This window comes from Delphinapterus leucas, chromosome 3 (assembly GCF_059928025.1).
Source record: "Delphinapterus leucas isolate spDelLeu-1000000601 "Yukka" chromosome 3, BTC_Dleu_Yukka2, whole genome shotgun sequence".
NCBI lineage: Eukaryota > Metazoa > Chordata > Mammalia > Artiodactyla > Monodontidae > Delphinapterus > Delphinapterus leucas.
The window spans coordinates 96588251-96606574 of record NC_143131.1 but is presented as its reverse complement, the minus strand read 5'-3'; the positions used below and the strand labels follow the sequence as shown (position 1 = coordinate 96606574).

Below are 18324 nucleotides of genomic sequence, written 5' to 3'. Positions count from 1 at the left end.
CAAACATTTCCAGTTGTCTTTAAAATAGAGAAAAAATGGAGAAATATAAAACAAACTTTCTACCTTGAAACTTCCATGCTTAGTATATATATATCTCTAAAAAAACAAGGAATACTGATTTATGCCTTGGATTAATTTAAGCCCTGACTCCAAAATAAAATTTCTTCAATTGAGCTATCGGCTGGTAAATAATAAGGTTATAATAGTCCTACACTTACCAATACATCCCTCAGAATAAATTAATGTTATTCATTGAAATTTTTAAAAACAAACATTAGCTTTTACTTCTTCACTCAAAACCAGTGATCAGATGTTATCAGTGAGCCACCTTGATCCCACCAACAAGTGCCTTCTCCTACTGGTCGCCATGCCACATTCAAGTACGTTCCCATCAGCACTTTGTACACTAGATAAAAGAAAGTCTGGAACCCTGAAGTGCTTGCGATCTCGCCTTCAGACTGCCCCAGACTCTCACTTGGAATCATCACCTAATACACTTGCTGTTTTGTTTGCGGCCCTTAACTCTCCGAGGGGCTGCTCCCAAACTTTGGCTTTGGTTTTACCTGTGCCATCTTTCTTACGATCACTGTTAAAGATCTAATAACAGAAATTTCCCCTTTTATAGATGTTATTTTCCCCTTTTATAAGGACAAGTTGGCATGGTTATTTCTTCATTCATTAACTCTAATTTCGCCATCTCTCTTCCCAATATCAAAAGCAGCTTCAAAATGTTTACTTTTTTGGAATATAACTCTCTGGTTTTAAGTGCTGGCCCTATAAATCAGAGGATATAAATCATGGATATAGAATTGTGAAAAATCATTCTGTTAGACTAACAATCTTTTAGGGAAACAGCTGTTAATAGATACTATCCTTTTTTAATAAGAAAAAAAAGGCATACCATTTCCATCCACTTCTGGTTTCTTAAGACACATTTATACCTCACCAAGAATTAAGAAACTGTCCAAACGTCTCTCATACTCATCTCCTAGACCAGGTCTATGACTAAGGTATTTTATTCTAAGAGTAAACAACCATTCCTAAGAAAATGAATATATACAGAACAAATAGACTATTATTTTGGGAAAGATGGCTTTCACGGACACTATCTAAAATATGGAAGGAGGAAGACAGAAATAAAAAAAAAACCATCTAACAAAGAATGAAATTACCTTTAATAGTGGATATATATCATGGTTGTTCACATCAGAAACGAGATCCCTGGTCACTAGGTTCACCAAAACTGCATGCCACACTATGATTTCATCTTCTTCAGCAAGGTACTTGGTTAAATCAAGTGCTGTTTCAATCTCTATATAACTGTTTCTGTTTGGTTTAAAAAAACCCCACAGACTCAAAAACTCATATTTGTTCCATGCTTCAGTGCCTGACTTCAATAAGGTATATGAAATCAAAAAGCTAGAGGGTAAAAGTCCCATCTCATCGATGAAGTAGAACCCAAGCAATGTGGACAGACCCTCAATTTCAGCTTGATAGGTTCAAGTGCCCAAATTCTTGGAGATTGTAGAAAATCCAGGCCAAATGTTGGGCTGATTGTCAGGCACTAGAATATTTGTGCATTTGGTATACATTCTTAAGAGACTATAATTTCCATTCAACAAGTGTTAATTAAAAGTCATTCTCTATCTAATTCTCTGCCAGATACTAGTAGGAACACAAAACAAGTGAACACAAACAGGACACTCCTGTTGCTTACCAGCGAGGAGCTTATTACTTAGTGAAGAGCTGAGACTTGCACATAAGAAGGTGTTAATCAAAGGCCCTAGCAGAGGCAACGAATACAATAAAGTAGCAAAGAAGAAAAATATACGCATGTGATGGGAGAGGCAGGGAGGCCTTCTGGAGAAGGAAGCTGAGAAAAGCAGTGAAGGAAGGGTAGGATTGGAATAAGTAGAGAGATAGAGGAAGGCAGTTTAAAGTGGGAATTAGTGTGAGGGGCAGACCAAGTTAACCGAGGCAGGGAACTTCTTTTATGTGTAGTGAGAGATGGGAGTTAATAGGTAAGGTAAATCAAAAGTGTGGAGAGCCTTGAGTATCAGGGTGAAGAGTTTACATGGGGTGGGAAGGTGTTTAAACAGCCGGGGTAACATCATGAAATCAATACCTTAAAATTTTGTTGCAACTGTGCTGCAGAAAACAGAATGGACTTCTAATATAAATAGAATTCTAAAGGACTAAAGGCTGGAATCTAATGCAATAGGCTAGGCAAAGGGTGATGAAAGCTTGGCTTAGCACGGAAGCAGTGAAGGTGGTAAGTGAGGTGAGAATCCAAAAGACATTCCCCAGAACCCCAGAATGAATAGATAAGACATGATGACTTGATGGGAGATGGAGAGAGAGAGAGAGCAGTCAAGGATATCTCTGATGTTTCAAGCGTGGGGATGGGAAAAGTAGTAGTAGCTTCGACAGACAGAGAGAAATTGATAGCAGGAGCAATTTGGAGACAGAAATAAAGTTCAGTGTTTAAGGTACTGAATTTAAATGACCACAGGATAAACAGAAGACTGGAGGAGACAAATAGACATCTAGATTTAGAAGTCATCAACATATCCTTTCATAAACATTTATTGCATACCTTATATCTGCTAGGCACTGTACATGTACATAATAAAATGATCACTGAAACCATCAGAAGGCATGAATTATCCAGAGGAAAGATAGAAGAAAATAACACAACCATGACTGGTCTTAAGGATGCTCACGTCAGCAGGAAGAAGAGAAGTCAGATCCTAGATGAGAACTAGGTTTGCATATTGGAGCCTCAGGAAGTCAAAAAAGAAGTTTGCAGGAGGATGTGGTTAACAGTATAAAGTCATGATAATCTTAGAGAAATGTTTCAGCAAAGTAGTGAGCAGGGAAATGTGCTGTACATCACATGGGGAAAAGTAGTAAAAAAACGAAGGATAAAATATGCAGACCTTCATTCAAGAAATACAACAGGCCAAAGAAAGAGAGAACACACTGCATCATTTATTATGTGTACTCCTTAATTTTACTGTCTGGAATTTAAGTTCTGAACATATATTCATTTTCCTGGTTAGAAACTTACCAGCAGAGCTTATAATGAGTAAATCCAATGTAAATGAAATCAGTAATTCTGTAATACGCTAAAATTCAGGCTCATTAAAATTATACCTACAGTCATCATCATTGGGTAACAAAAATCCTTCAAAATCTTAATTGATAGTCTATTTAGTTAGGGAAACTTTTTTTTTTTGGATACATCAATTACTTTATTTCCTTAACTTCCAGTATCTTAGAAAAATATGAATACATCTTCTACAATCTTCCTAAATTTATCCATTTAGGGGCTTCCCTGGTGGCGCAGTGGTTGAGAGTCCGCCTGCCGATGCAGGGGACACGGGTTCGTACCCCGGTCCAGGAAGATCCCACGTGCCACGGAGCGGCTGCGCCCGTGAGCCATGGCTGCTGAGCCTACGCGTCCAGAGCCTGTGTTCCGCAACGGGAGAGGCCACAACAGTGAGAGGCCCGCGTACCGCAAAAAAAAACCCACAAAAAAACCCAAACATTTAGCAGTCTTTACAAATGCAAGTCTGAATCACTTGTATTTTACCTAAGTTTTTCCTCTTGATTGAGATTTTTAAAATAATGATTCTTATACATTTTGCAATAATCCTATAAATATTTAAACACTATTACTTTTTTCTATTTACATCATCTCTACTGCATCCTTCTAAAGGTTTTCCTTTAAGGGCTTCCTTTTTTTTTTTCTCATGGAAAGGCATTTTATTTTATTTATTTATTTTTACAAATTTATTTATTTTATTTTTGGCTGTGTTGGGTCTTCGTTGCTGCGCACAGGCTTTCTCTAGTTGTGGCAAGCGGGGGTTACTCTTCCTCGTGTTGTGCAGGCTTCTCATTGCTGTGGCTTCTCTTGTTGCGGAGCATGGACTCTAGGCGCGCGGGCTTCAGTAGTTATGGCACATGGGCTCAGTAGTTGTGGCTCACGGGCTCTAGAGCGCAGGCTCAGCAGCTGTGACGCATGGGCTTAGTTGCTCCGCGGCATGTGGGATCTTCCCGGACCAGGGTCAAACCCATGTCCCCTGCACTGGCCGGCGGATTCTTAACCACTGCGCTACCAGGGAAGCCCAGGGCTTCCTTTTAAAACATTGAATTTTCTTTGCTGCTCCTTTAAGAGTCTTTCAAAATTTCTCCATAATCAGTTTAAACCTTATTATACCAAAGTTAATTTGATTGAAAATATACGATTTTCATATAATTAACTACCAAGTTTTGACTTGAGAAAGAATATATTCCTTCTTGTCAAATTGTTGTAAAAAACATTGTTTTCTGTGGCTTTCATTTCTAATAGTAGTAGATGTTATTGCTCTTATCCTGATAATGACTTTTTTGAATTGCCTTTTTTTCTAATTCTTTTATTGTTGCAAAATACACATAACATTTGTCTTCTTAACCGTTTTAAAGTGTATGGTTCGCTAGTATTAAATACATTCATATGTATAACTGATTTAATTTGCTGTACAGAAGAAACACAACATTGTAAATCAACTATACTCCAATAAAAAATTTAAAAAACATACATTCATAATGTTGTGCACCCATCATCTCTATCCATCTCCATAATTCTTTTCATCTTGTGAAACTGAAACTCTGTACCCATTAAACAATATCTCCCCATCGCCCCCTCCCACCCTCCTGCACCAGCCCTTGGCAACCACCAGTCTTTCCGTCTCTCTGACTCTGACTACTAAGTACCTCATGTAAATGGAAACATACAGTATTTGTCTTTCTGTGCCTGGCTTATTTCACATAGCTTAATGTCCTCAACGTTCATCCATGTTGTTGCATATTCTAGCAACTTTTATATCATAAATTCCGCAATAACCACAGAATTTGATCCTAATCTTAATAAGTTAGGGCCTGTATATACTAAAGAACCAAGTTCATAGTGATGAGGTTATTATTTTTATAAATTTCTCAAGGTATACGCTAAATGATGAAAGAAGAAAATATACTCACTTAGACAAGGAAAAGGCATCATCAACCAACTGAAGTCTGTGAATAACAGGAATAGCCTGCAAATGAGATCCAAAAATGTTCAGGAAAAGATGAGAACATTTTTAGTGAAAAAATAACTTTCAAAATAATAACAACATTAAAAATCATTGCTGCTTACAAAGCACTTTCATGTGAATTATGTACAGAGAAACAATCATTTCTAAGGATAGTTCCCATAATTTATTTATTATACATCTGCTTTTGATAAGTGATCCCTCTGGACATCAATCATAAGGCTTAAATATGGCTGAGAGTTTTGCCAAAATACTCTGTGAAAAACAGCATGTTAAAAAATAAAACAGGAAGCCAAGTTTAAAGGGCCTCTCCAAAACAGAAAGTATACATTAAATTGTATCACAATGTCCAAATTGTTGTCAGGGGACTTTTTGGCATAGGAAGCCTTAGAGAATATTACTTAGCACTATTTTGGCAATAGTGAGGTACTCTTTTCAATGGTATCTCTCTTCTTAAGAGTTTACTAATTTGACACAATACCACCAACGGAGCCCTTTGAATCATGAAAAGGCAGGAGTCAACTGCCAACCTAACTCCTCAGGCTTCGGTTTGAGCTCCCTGGCGTTGTCAGGCCACAGGACTCTGTCTCAGCTTGTGTCCTAAGGGTGCCCAAAGTTTCCTACAGCAGTCCTTCAATACGCCCCCTCAGCATGTTCATATATGTGGTCCCAGAAAATTTATCTTCACATCCCTTTAAGCATCTGAACAAGCCAAGCTTATTTCTTTCCTTTGTTGTAGCCGCATATCTTTTCTGGCAGTAATAATAACACTTACATTTTCTAGATTAATATTAATAATAGAAATGTTTTAATTGTTCAGCAATTATGTTGTATGAATAATTGACCCCAGTTTTCCAATAAGTAAATCTACAAGGGTTTCAAGAAATCATAGCTATAATGGCATGACCTAGTGCTTCCACGGTTAAGACTGCCCTTAGAAAGTAAAAAGAATTTAGCTACTCTGAAAAAGATTTTTAAATAAAGTATTATTATAACTGTTTTTTGTACCTTTATTCAAAAGACCAATGATAATTTTTAAAAATTACTGATCATGTTCTGAATGCCCAAATTGTGTCAGGCCTCTGTTAAACATACTACACACATCACCTTATTTAATCTTCACAACAACGCGTTGAGGTCTATTACACCCATTATTACACTGATAAGGAACCCAAGGCATGACTGGGCATACAAGAGGCCCAAGGTCACACATCTGGTAAATGATGAACAAAAATATGAACAGAAGTCCACCTGACCCAGAACCCGAGCTCTGGACCAGTATGCTGTGTACTGCCTCTTCTGCCAGAGAGGCTGCTATGTGACTCACAGAACTTTTGAAGAGAGAGACACCTAAGATATCTTTTAGTTCAACTCTCTAGTTTTATGAATAGAGACTAAATGAACAGCCCAAGATTTCACAGCAGAGCCAACTCTATAGACCTCTAAGCCAGCACCCATCTGCACCAATGGAGATTTGGTTTAATTCAACCAATTAAAATCTGACTGATAAGAGCTAGCCAATATTTTAATATTTCTATATTGCATAATAATTTACAGTTGTTTTACAACTTAAAGCAATATTGGATTATTATTGATACCTTGTGAATTAAATTGTCTCCTTTGAGGGAGGGTGAAAATACAGTTTTTAGAAAATTAACATTTTCTAGCATATACGTACTGGCACCTATTATGGGCTTTGAAATTTTAAGTATATGTTTACTTACATCATCTCTAATCTTCATAAGGAATAAGAAAGATATGATATTATTCCCATTTTAAAGGGAAGAAATTGAAGCAGAACATTTAACTTGCCTAAGATCACAAAATTAATGGTTAATAGGAAATTCTTCTGATTTTTTACCTAGAAAGGTAAAATTATTGTGGAAAAGTGAGATTAATGTTCAAAAACACAATGCATTCAACCAAAACCTCTCCTTTCTAAGAATAAGAAAAAAAAATCCAGTATGCCTTGGGGCGAGGGGTGGCAACAGGGGTCAGGTTCCCACCAGACAGGTTGATGAAAGCTCAACCTCTAAAGGCTAGAGAGTGCAATATTAATGATATTTAATAAAAGGTGTAAAAATATAACCTTACCTTAGGATCTTTTTCAAGCTGTTGATTTAATTTCTTCCAACCAAATTTATCATAGTTAACTCTATAATATCCAGTCATATTCAAATTTAAAATCACCCAGTCATGATCAGAATCTGAAACTTGCATTTCAGGGAATACTTCTACAAAGAAACAGGTGACAAGTTTGAAATGGTACATTTTAAAAATATTTTACTACACATCTGTACTACACCCTCTTAATTCTAAACAATAAGTCCAATAAAACAAAAAGTAAAGATATTGTAAAATATGTATTGATCTTACCACATAATTACATTTTTTCACATATAATGGCTTTTGATCAGAAACTTTTCTTTAAAGCTCTATGTTCAACAAGAATGATACAATATTTTAGTTGTAAACAAGATAGCTTTCCAAAAGATAGACATTTCAGGCTTCCCTGGTGGCACAGTGGTTGAGAGTCCACCTGCCAATGCAGGGGACCCGGGTTCGTGCCCCGGTGTGGGAAGATCCCACATGCCGCGGAGCAGCTGGGCCCGTGAGCCATGGCCGCTGAGCCTGCGCATCCGGAGCCTGTGCTTCGCAATGGAAGAGGCCACAAGAGTAAGAGGCCCGCGTACCACAAAATAAAAAAAAAAAAAGAAAGAAAGAAAAAAAAAAGATAGACATTTCAACATTTTAGTCTCTGCCTTTATATATATATATAAAATATATATGTTTACACACATATATATATACATACACATATATATATTTGCATATATATGTGGAGATATTTTTAAAAATTTGTTACTTACTGCTGCTTTTATCTAGCCAGACTAAAGACTGTGTAGTTCCATTTTTTATCCAAAGGATAGGTACAATCCATGTGTCACTTTTTGGAAAAAAATGAAAAATTCAGTTAATGTTCACACATAAGAATATCAGCTCTGAGCCAATATTAAATAAGATGATAAAATAACTGACCTCAAATTCTTTGGTCATTCCCTGTGGATATGCAGGACTTTGCTCTTAGAATTATTCACTGTTTCAGAAGTCAGTTTTGCTTTGGCTATTTGTTTACTCTCTTCTTGTGTCTTATAGGTTTGCTTCTTTTTATAACTTAAGGTAGCTACTAAGACTCGCCTGTATTTGAAAATTTCAAGGCCTGTTTATATTAAATTACAGCCACCTGGCCTTACTCAGGGGTCATTCAAATGCTACAGACAGACCCAAAGCCATCTGTGCCAAGAGAGTTGAATAATCAGTTAAGAAGCAAAAGCTTGACAAACATTTCAAAAGGCTTCTCCACCTCAAGCTTTCTCCTTGTCTGAAAAGTGTTCAACAAAAACCAGCCAGATTATTCATATTACCTGAATGCTGGCATTCTTCCCACATTGGTGGACATGACCTGGATGAAGTCGCTCACCACAGGGAGGACATTAGTCATCTGAAGAGACACACTACTTGGAATTTGGGCAATTATTTCCAATCTTGCTCAAACGCTCAAAAGTCTGGTTTCTCAGACTTTGAACTGAGGGTCTCTGTTTATGTGATAGCTAAGGCCACCTCTTCTCACAAGTCATGAAATATCATAGGGAGAAGGGACCTGCAGGTCTCCTGTTCCCACCCCCTGGGGTTTTAAAGAAAGAGTAGGACAACTTGAAAATTTTGATGGTGATATATGAAAATTAATTACTCATTTGTGCTGATACTTACTATAATGAGATCTGAGGATCAAAACTTTTATCAAAAACAGTTGTAAGGGCTTCCCTGGTGGTGCAGTGGTTAAGAATCCACCTGCCAATGCAGGGGACACAGGTTTGAGCCCTGGTCCAGGAAGATCCCACATGCCATGGAACAACTAAGCCGTGCACCACAACTACTGAGCCTACACTCTAGAGCCTGTGAGCCACAGCTACGGAGCCCACATGCCTAAACTACTGAAGCCCATGAGCCTGGAGCCTGTGCTCTGCAACAAGAGAAGCCACCGCAATGAGAAGTCTGTGTACTGCAACAAAGAGTAGCCCCCTCTCACCACAACTAGAGAAAGCCCGCATGCAGCAACGAAGACCCAACGCAGCCAAAAATAAATAAATAAATAAATTTATTTAAAAAAAACAGTTGAAAATTATCTAACAAGAAAGAGAAGGAAAGGGAAGGAGAAAGTGATGAATGCTAAGCCACTTTATACTTATTATTCCATTTCACTTCTACAACAATCCCCTGGGATATATGTTATTACATTTACTTTATAGATAAGGCAACTGAAACTCAGAGATTTTGAATAAGACTTACCTAAGGTTTGGATTTGGGATCTATAATTCTAACATTTTAGGTATGGCTACAAAAGCACAGATAAGTGCATGGGCAGACATGCACAGAATTATTCCTCAAGGATACAGTCACCATTCAGTTCCGTTTCTAGGGAAGGGAAGACAACATTGCAACAGGATCCCCTTTCTTCTTAACTAACAGGAGGCATTTCAGGCTCTATTTTACTGCCTTTCACACAGAATTCCGACTAATTCATGACCTCTGTCTAAAGGACAGAAGAGAATGCATAACACCCAAAGCTTTGGTCATGGGTGTGGCCCTATACCCCAGGGGAGGGGCACTGCTTGAATCCCTAAATGCAGGTCTCTGGCCTTGCTCAGCACATGAGGGGCTCTGCCCCATCCTAGCACACCAGCGACATCCTGCATGGAACACTCAGTCACCATCCCAGAATCACCCCATGGAAGGGTGTGTATCCAGTAGGGGTTATGCTTCCTCACCCACAGGCTGGTTTCCATTTGATCACAGCTCAATCCCAAGCAAGGTGAAGACAGAGGAGTAAATCTACCTACTTGTGGGTTAGAAGGGTCTGATTTTTAACTTTTCCAAGATAGAATGGCTCCTGTTTCATGACACCAGTAGATACATTTAAGGTGATAACTGGAAAACCACTCTGGTGTGTCCAACTGTCCATGATGCTTTTTACTGTTGCTGGCAAAAGAATTTTACTCTGGTCATCTATGGCCTGTTTTAAAAAAATCATCATAAAAGCAGATACTTATCATCAAAATCTTTTGAGGTAGCAATCTCCTAAAAGAAACTACATAGCTATTCTCTTCCTCATTCATACAGTACAGTAATTCCCAGTGGGTGATATTCTGGACCAAATGTAATGCTGTTCAACTCTCTATATATGAATGGTTCCTTAGTACATTCACTCATTCATTCATTCATTTACTAACCACATTTTTTATGGATCTAACATATGCAGGCTGTCTTCTGGGCATTGGGAATATAGTGGTGAAGACTAAAGAAGCAACCCCTGACTTAAAGGAGTGTCACAAACAAGGAAAGATGGTTTTCCTGTGTCATCACCATACACACATGGCCTCCCAATCTTACAAAACAACTCAGCAAAAACATGGCAGGAAGTGAGAGAATTACCATTTGAAAATGCCTCCATAGATCATCTTGCTCAGCATTTGAGTAAGAAAATGTCTCCAAATATGACTGTCAAGATAGAAAAGTTAAGGTTAAGATAAATAACATGCCAAAGCAATTTATGTTTACTGTTTTCCAGGTAACAACAATTTTGTAAACTCACCTTAAGTGCGCTGATAAATATTTTCTCATTCAAGAAACTAGAAAGCATCCGGGCCAGAGACGCTCCCTAAGACATAAGAAGCTGTCCATTATTTAAACAAAATTCGGTATCTAAATATTGACGCATTCCATTCTGATAAGCACGATTCTGGGCTGTGCTTCTGATTGCACTGCGCACTTTAGTTGAATGTCTGGGTTATCCCCAAATGTGCTAATAAAATAGGAGACTGTCACTAATTAATAGGTAAAAGATGAGAAAATGTCCTACATATAAAGAGTTCAGGGCGCAGTAAAGTTTTTAAACTGAGATACTCATACGGCAAGTGTAAAGAAAAATTGTTGCCTGCCATTCCAGTTCTACAAGGATCAGCCATTAGCCACTGCAGATGCCCACTGAGAGTGCACCTTGGGGGGAATTCAGGATGAAGCAAAACAGGGAGCATTCTGTGCTTTGAATATCCTGGCCCCTACATAGTTAAGATGCATATGTAAGGAAAAATTTCAATGACCCCAGATTCTTACATTTTTCCATATACAGAAAAGCACTAAAATTATTAACTTGAGATGTCTGTTCCTTGTGATTAGCAGTAATCTTTTTATGCTTGACTGCATGTTTTTCCCAGCAAAAAAAGTTCAGATATATCCTGGCTCCTCCCTTACCACTTCGGAGTAGTTTCTCGGAGCACTCTGAGAGGCTGTCTCCTGGGCTATAGTCCTCAGTAAGATTCCTGAATAAAACTTAACTCACAACTTTTATGTTGTGTGTTCTTTCAGTCGATACAAGTACAAATTTCTACCAAGCAGAAGGGTTCACCTTAAAAGTAGCAAGCTAAGTCTATATTAATAAAGGTAGATGATACTGAGCACCTATTGTAGTTGATTAATATTTACTAGATAAGAACTGATTTAACCACGTTTTCTGAAATCCATCTATTGAATAATATTAAGGTTTTTGTACCAAAGTTGTGTACTAGCACATTAGTCTAGGACCCTTAGAATCCATTTTATGTAGCTTTCTCCAAGAGTGCAGAACAAATGTAAATGTGTAACTGATTTTACCTTGTTGTAAGTAAATAGGTCAAAGAGCTCGTTTATTTCATTGGTTTCTGTGAAATTTTCCACCTTCATGGAGACGGCTCTAGATACCAGGGCGTGATCTTCTCTGAGGACACCATGTAAAATGTTAGAAAAAAAGATCTCATTCTAAAAGGAAAACATTGAGCCACGTTAACTTCTGAGGTGTCACAGAAACACAAAGTTCAATGTTCCTAAAATACTTTCAAAAACTAACACTGAAGAAGGGAAAAATCAATAATTGAGAAGTACTCTTTGGGCTACAATGGGCCAAATAAGTTAGAATTCCTTGAATAACAAAACGCTAGGATACTTTCCTTCCCATTTGGTATCCATTTTTATTTCAATTTTAAAAAATCAATTACAAAAGTTAATGTGGTTTCCAAGAGAGACATCTACATTCCCCTAAGGAGGTTCCTGGCCACCCAGACAGGTCCTCCAGGTAACAGCATCTCTAGGTGGTTTCAACCCTCTAGAATTTTATTGGTAATTTTATTAGCAATCCCTTAAAATTTATCAGTCTCTGTTACAGGGACATTTATAAACCAAAAGCATGCCAGATTTACAAATTCACAATGATGCTGATGTAATATGAGTTATTAGAAATAAATCCACAGACTGGATACTCATGCATTAAGAGATGGCAATTATTTATATTTTAATAAGTACAGAACTCTCCAAAAGACTAGATCTCTCTTAGACACGTGACAAGGGCCATTTCTTTCTGAAGGAAAACCAAAGAATAGTCAAGAGGTACCTGGGAAGACAGAGCCAAAGAAAGGGCAGTGGAGAAGCTACAGGGACAGCTCACTCATACCCTGGAGAGCCGGGCGAGCACTTGGTGATCTCCATGAAGTCTCAGCTCCCTAGTGACTCTTGCCGGGGTCCCCAAGTTGACTCTCTAACCCCTCAACAGTGTCAGATAAATTTTCAAACTCTGCCCCACTTCCATTTGCCAATGTTCCAATCAACCCTCTCCTATTAGCACATTATGTTTAGATTTATTAATACTTTGGTTAAGCTATCATCAAACTCCACTCTTCCCCAAATGAGAAAGCCTGTCATTTAGAGCAATGCATGTGAAACTTTAATGTCAATAAGGATCCCCTGGGGATTTTGTCAAACTCATATTCTAACAGTTGGTTTGGGCTGGGGACTGTATTTCTAATAAACCAACAGGTGATGCTGATGTTGCTAGTTTGAGAATCACACTTTGAGAAGCAAGGATTTAGAGGAGACATCTGCCTAAGTCTGACCTTATTCATTAAGTATAGATTTTACTAATTTAACACCCAAGAGCTCTTGAGAGTGTGCACTGTTGACCCATAACACAATGAAGAAAATAGCAAAAATAAAAAACACCCATAAGCCCACACCCTACATAACTCCCATTAGAATGTTGTTAGTCCAGCTCTTTCCAATCTTTTTTCCTATCTATTTATTTATTCTCATATTTGTAAAAACAATCTTTTTTATTTACTTATTATAGTATTCATTGAGAAATTTTGCTGTCTTATCTTTGTAACTATTCCTAATAATGGCCACTGCATTGTAAGTGAAATAAACATAACTTGGAAAGAAATAAACCAAACCTTAATCATGGTTATCACAGGGTGGTCAAATCACAGATGATTTTCTTCTTTTCAAAGTACTGCAGATATAACTTTTGCAAAAGCAAAACATTAAAATAAATAAATACACAGCTGCAAAATACCCCATAATGTCGATGGACCATAGTTGACAACCATTTCCCTATTAGTTAGGCATTTAAGTTGCTTCAAGTTTTGTTTTGTTTTGTTTGCAGTTATAAAAAATGTATTAATGAACATTTTTGTACATATAGCAATTTCCATATTTTGTGGGGGTTTTCTCTCTCAGAATGGATTGTCTGTCTCTCTTCTGCCAGCCTGGTATAAGGTTTTACATGATCTTCTTGGTTTCATCAGAATCACACAAGATAACTGTGACTAATGAGACGAACACCTCTTCCTCAACATCCCTCAGGTTCTTCTACTCTGGGCCTCCCATAAGGTGATGCTCATCCCAGCCTGTTCCACTCCTGAAGGGAAACTCTACAGAAAAAGTGATACCAGCTTTTTAAAAAACATTACCTAGCTACTGCATACAGTGGTTGGATAAAGCGATTCTAGACACTCACCATTACTTTCTTCCTGCAAGCTGTGAGATCCCAGAGAACAAAACTTGTTTCTATTAAATCTACTATTATCTTAAGAAATATAACAGTATTTATGATAATAAATTTGTATGGAATATCAATGGGGCTAAAAGCACAGGCTTTGGAGTGAGCTGCCTGGATTTGAATCCTACCGCAGCCTCTTAGGAGTTGTGTGACTCATAAAAGGCAACCAACTTCATCACTCTGAAACTCAGTTTCACCTCTGAAAATGCAGGAAGCAACACTGTCCTCACTGGATTATTATCAGGTCTAAATTAATTTACATAAAATTTTTAGCACTGTGATTGGCAAGTAGAGCATGCTCAATAAGGGTTAACCACTACTATGATTATATTATTATTATTATTTCTTCAGAGTTGTTTGGAGGCTTGAGTCAGATAATGTACACAATACTCTATAAGCACATAATGAGTGCTTAGTAAAATGGTGGCTGTCACAACAGTGCCTGTTAGATACTCAATAATCTATTGAATGACTGTATAAAACGTATTTTACAGATGAGGAATGAAAGCTCAGAAATGTTCAGCTACTTGCCTCAGCTTACAGTGATCATAAAAGCATAGCGAGATCTGACAGGCTGCAAGGCCCTTATGTGCCCTTTCCCTCCACCGAGACTGCTGCTTCCTTAGACCAGGCAGAAGAAGGACGGAAAAACGTCAGTGAGTAGCAATGTCAGAGCTGGAGCTTCAGAGATCAAGAAACCAATTGGAATGTTCTGAATCCTTGACCATGACCCATTCATCTCGTACTTTAATAATTTTCAGCTGAAATTAGACCAGCTAGAAAAAATGGAAATCTGTTTCTGCATAGGGTTCTGTGATGCTCTTTACTCAATTTCAATCTAATGACTAGATTAAAAGGAAGCCAAAGATTTGATCTCTCAAAATCATTGAAACAGGGCCTTAAGCTTTTAAAAAACAAAGCTCATGGCAATTTTCTCAAGCTCCAGGATCTGATACTCCTCTGGCAAGGGTTATATTTCACTCATCTCAACATGGGATTGAGAAATGTACACTCAGAAAAGAGTGATTAAGAATCAATGATAAGGGCACATTGGTTCAAGATGGCAGAGTAGAAGGATGTGCTCTCACTCCCTCTTGCAAGAGTACCAGAATCACAACTAACTGCTGAATAGTCATCGACAGGAAGACACTGGAACTCACCAAAAAAGATACCCCACATCCAAAGGCAAAGGAGAAGCCACAATGAGATGGTAGGAGGGGCGCAATCACAATAAAATCAAATCCCATAACTACTGGGTGGGTGACTCACAAACTGGAGAACACTTATACCACAGAAGTCCACACACTGGAGTGAAGGTTCTGAGCCCCATGTAAGGCTTCCCAACCTGGGGGTCCAGCAATGGGAGGAGGAATTCCTAGAGAATCAGACTTTGAAGCCTAGCAGAATTTGACTGCAGGACTTCGACAGGACTGGGGGAAACAGAGACTCCACTCTTGGAGGGCACACACAAAGTAGTGTGTGCACCGGGACCCAGGGGAAGGAGCTGTGACCCCATAGGAGACTGAACCAGACCTACCTGCTAGTGTTGGAGGGTCTCCTGCAGAGGCGGGGGGTGGCTGTGTCTCACCGTGAGGCCAAGGACACTGGTGACAGAGATTCTGGGAAATACTCCTTGGTGCGAGCCCTCCCAGAGTCCGCCATCAGCCCCACCAAAAAGCTGGGTAGGCTCCAGTATTGGGTTGCCTCAGGCCAAACAACGAACAGGGAGAGAACCCAGCCTGACCCATCAGCAGACAAGCTGATTAAAGTTTTACTGAGCCCTGCCCACCAGAGCAACAGCCAGCTCTACCCACCACCAGTCCCTCCCATCAGGAAACTTGCTCAAGCCTCTTAGATAGCCTCATCCACCAGAGGGCAGACAGCAGAAGCAAGAAGAACTACAATCCTGCAGCATGTGGAATGAAAACCACATTCACAGAAAGAGAGACAAGATGAAAAGGCAGAGAGCTATGTACCAGATGAAGGAACAAGATAAAACCCCAGAAAAACAACTAAATGAAGTGGAGATAGGCAACCTTCCAGAAAAAGAATTCAGAATAATGAGAGTGAAGATGATCTAAGACCTCAGAAAAAGAATGGAGGCAAGGATCAAGAAGATGCAAGAAATGTTTAATGGAGACCTAGAAGGATTAAAGAACAAACAAACAGAGATGAACAATACAATAACTGAAATGAAAAATACACTGGAAAGAATCAATATTCAACAGAATAACTGAGGCAGAAGAATGGATAAGTGACCTGGAAGACAGAATGGTGGAATTCACTGCTGCAGAACAGAATAAAGGAAAAAGAATGAAAAGAAATGAAGACAGCCTAACAGACCTCTGGGACAACATTACACATAACAACATTCACATTATAGGGGTCCCAGAAGGAGAAGAGAGACAGAAAGGACCCAAGAAAATATTTGAAGAGATTATAGTTGAAAACTTCCCTAACATGGGAAAGGAAATAGCCACCCAAGTCCAGGAAGTGCAGAGAGTCCCATACAGGATAAACCCAAGGAGAAACACACCGAGACACATAGTAATCAAATTGGCAAAAATTAAAGACAAAGAAAAACTATTGAAAGCAGCAAGGGAAAAATGACAAATAACATACAAGGGAACTCCCATAAGGTGAACAGCTGATTTCTCAGCAGAAACTCTACAAGCCAGAAGGGAGTGGCATGACACATTTAAAGTGATGAAAGGGAAGAACCTACAACCAAAATTACTCTACCCAGCAAGGATCTCATTCAGATTCAATGGAGAAATCAAAAATTTTACAGAAAAGCAAAAACTAAGAGAATTAAGCACCACCAAAACAGCTGTAAAACAAATGCTAAAGGAACTTCTCTAAGTGGGAAACACAAGACAAGAAAAGGACCTAGAAAAACAAACCCAAAACAATTAAGAAAATGGTAATAGGAACATACATATCAATAATTACCTTAAACATGAATGGATTAAATGCTCCAACCAAAGGCCACAGGCTCGCTGAATGGATACAAAAACAAGACCCATATATATGCTGTCTACAGAGACCCACTTCAGACCTAGGGACACATACAGACTGAAAGTGAGGGGATGGAAAAAGATATTCCATGCAAATGGAAATCAAATGAAAGCTGGAGTAGCAATATTCATATCAGATAAAATAGACTTCAAAATAAAGAATGTTACAAGAGACAAGGAAGGACACTACGTAATGATCAAGGGATCAATCCAAGAATAAGATGTAACAATTATAAATATATATGCTCCCAAAATAGGAGCACCTAAATACATAAGGCAACTGCTAACAGCTATAAAAGAGGAAATTGACAGTAACACAATAATAGTGGGGGACTTTAACACCTCACTTACACCAATGGACAGATCATCCAAACAGAAAATTACCAAGGAAACACAAGCTTTAAGTGACAATAGACCAGGTAGATTTAATTCATATTTATAGGACATTCCATCCAAAAAGAGCAGATAACACTTTAATGGAACATTCTACAGGATACATCACATCTTGGGTCACAAATCAAGCCTTGGTAAATTTAAGAAATTGAAATCATATCAAGTTTCTTTTCTGACCACAATACTATGAGACTAGATATCAATTACAGGAAAAAATTTGTAAAAAATAAAAACACATGGAGGCTAAAAAATACATTACTTAATAACCAAGAGATCACTGAAGAAATCAAAGAGGAAATCAAAAAATACCTAGAAACAAATGACAATGGAAACACGATGACCCAAAACCTATGGGGTGCAGCAAAAGCAGTTCTAAGAGGGAAGTTTATAGCAATACAAGCCTACTTCAATTAACAAGAAAAATCTCAAATAAACAATCTAAACTTACATCTAAAAGGAACTAGAGAAAGAAGAACAAACAAAACCCAAAGTTAGTAGAAGGAAAGAAATCATAAAGATCAGAGCAGAAATAAATGAAATAGAAAAAAGAGCAAAGATCAATAAAACTAAAAAGCTGGTTCTTTGAGAAGATAAACAAAATTGATAAGCCATAGCCAGACTCATCAAGAAAAAGGGGGAGAGGACTCAAATCAATAAAGTTAGAAATGAAAAAGGAGAAGTTACAACAGACACCTCAGAAATACAAAGCACCAAAAGAGACTACAACAAGAAACTCTATGTCAATAAAATGGACAACCTGGAATAAATTCTTAGAAAGGTATAACCTTCCAAGACTCAACCAGGAAGAAACAGAAAATATGAACAGACCAATCACAAGTAATGAAATTGAAACTGTGATTAAAAATCTTCCAACAAACAAAAGTCCAGGACCAGATGGCTTCACAGGTGAATT

General features: G+C 38.1%; 1 protein-coding gene across 1 annotated transcript in view; it reads right to left on the bottom strand.

Annotated features, from left to right (window-relative positions):
- LVRN (laeverin) overlaps positions 1-18324 on the bottom strand; it is a 95158-nt gene that overhangs the window by 19920 nt on the left and 56914 nt on the right. The window contains exons 7-14 of the mRNA XM_089909189.1: positions 11787-11930; positions 10729-10794; positions 10569-10634; positions 9977-10149; positions 7946-8022; positions 7170-7309; positions 5023-5078; positions 1173-1326 (exon numbers count right to left, since the gene is read on the bottom strand). Coding sequence (XP_089765315.1) covers positions 1173-1326; positions 5023-5078; positions 7170-7309; positions 7946-8022; positions 9977-10149; positions 10569-10634; positions 10729-10794; positions 11787-11930 — 876 coding nt within the window. The remainder of the gene's footprint in view (positions 1-1172; positions 1327-5022; positions 5079-7169; positions 7310-7945; positions 8023-9976; positions 10150-10568; positions 10635-10728; positions 10795-11786; positions 11931-18324) is intronic.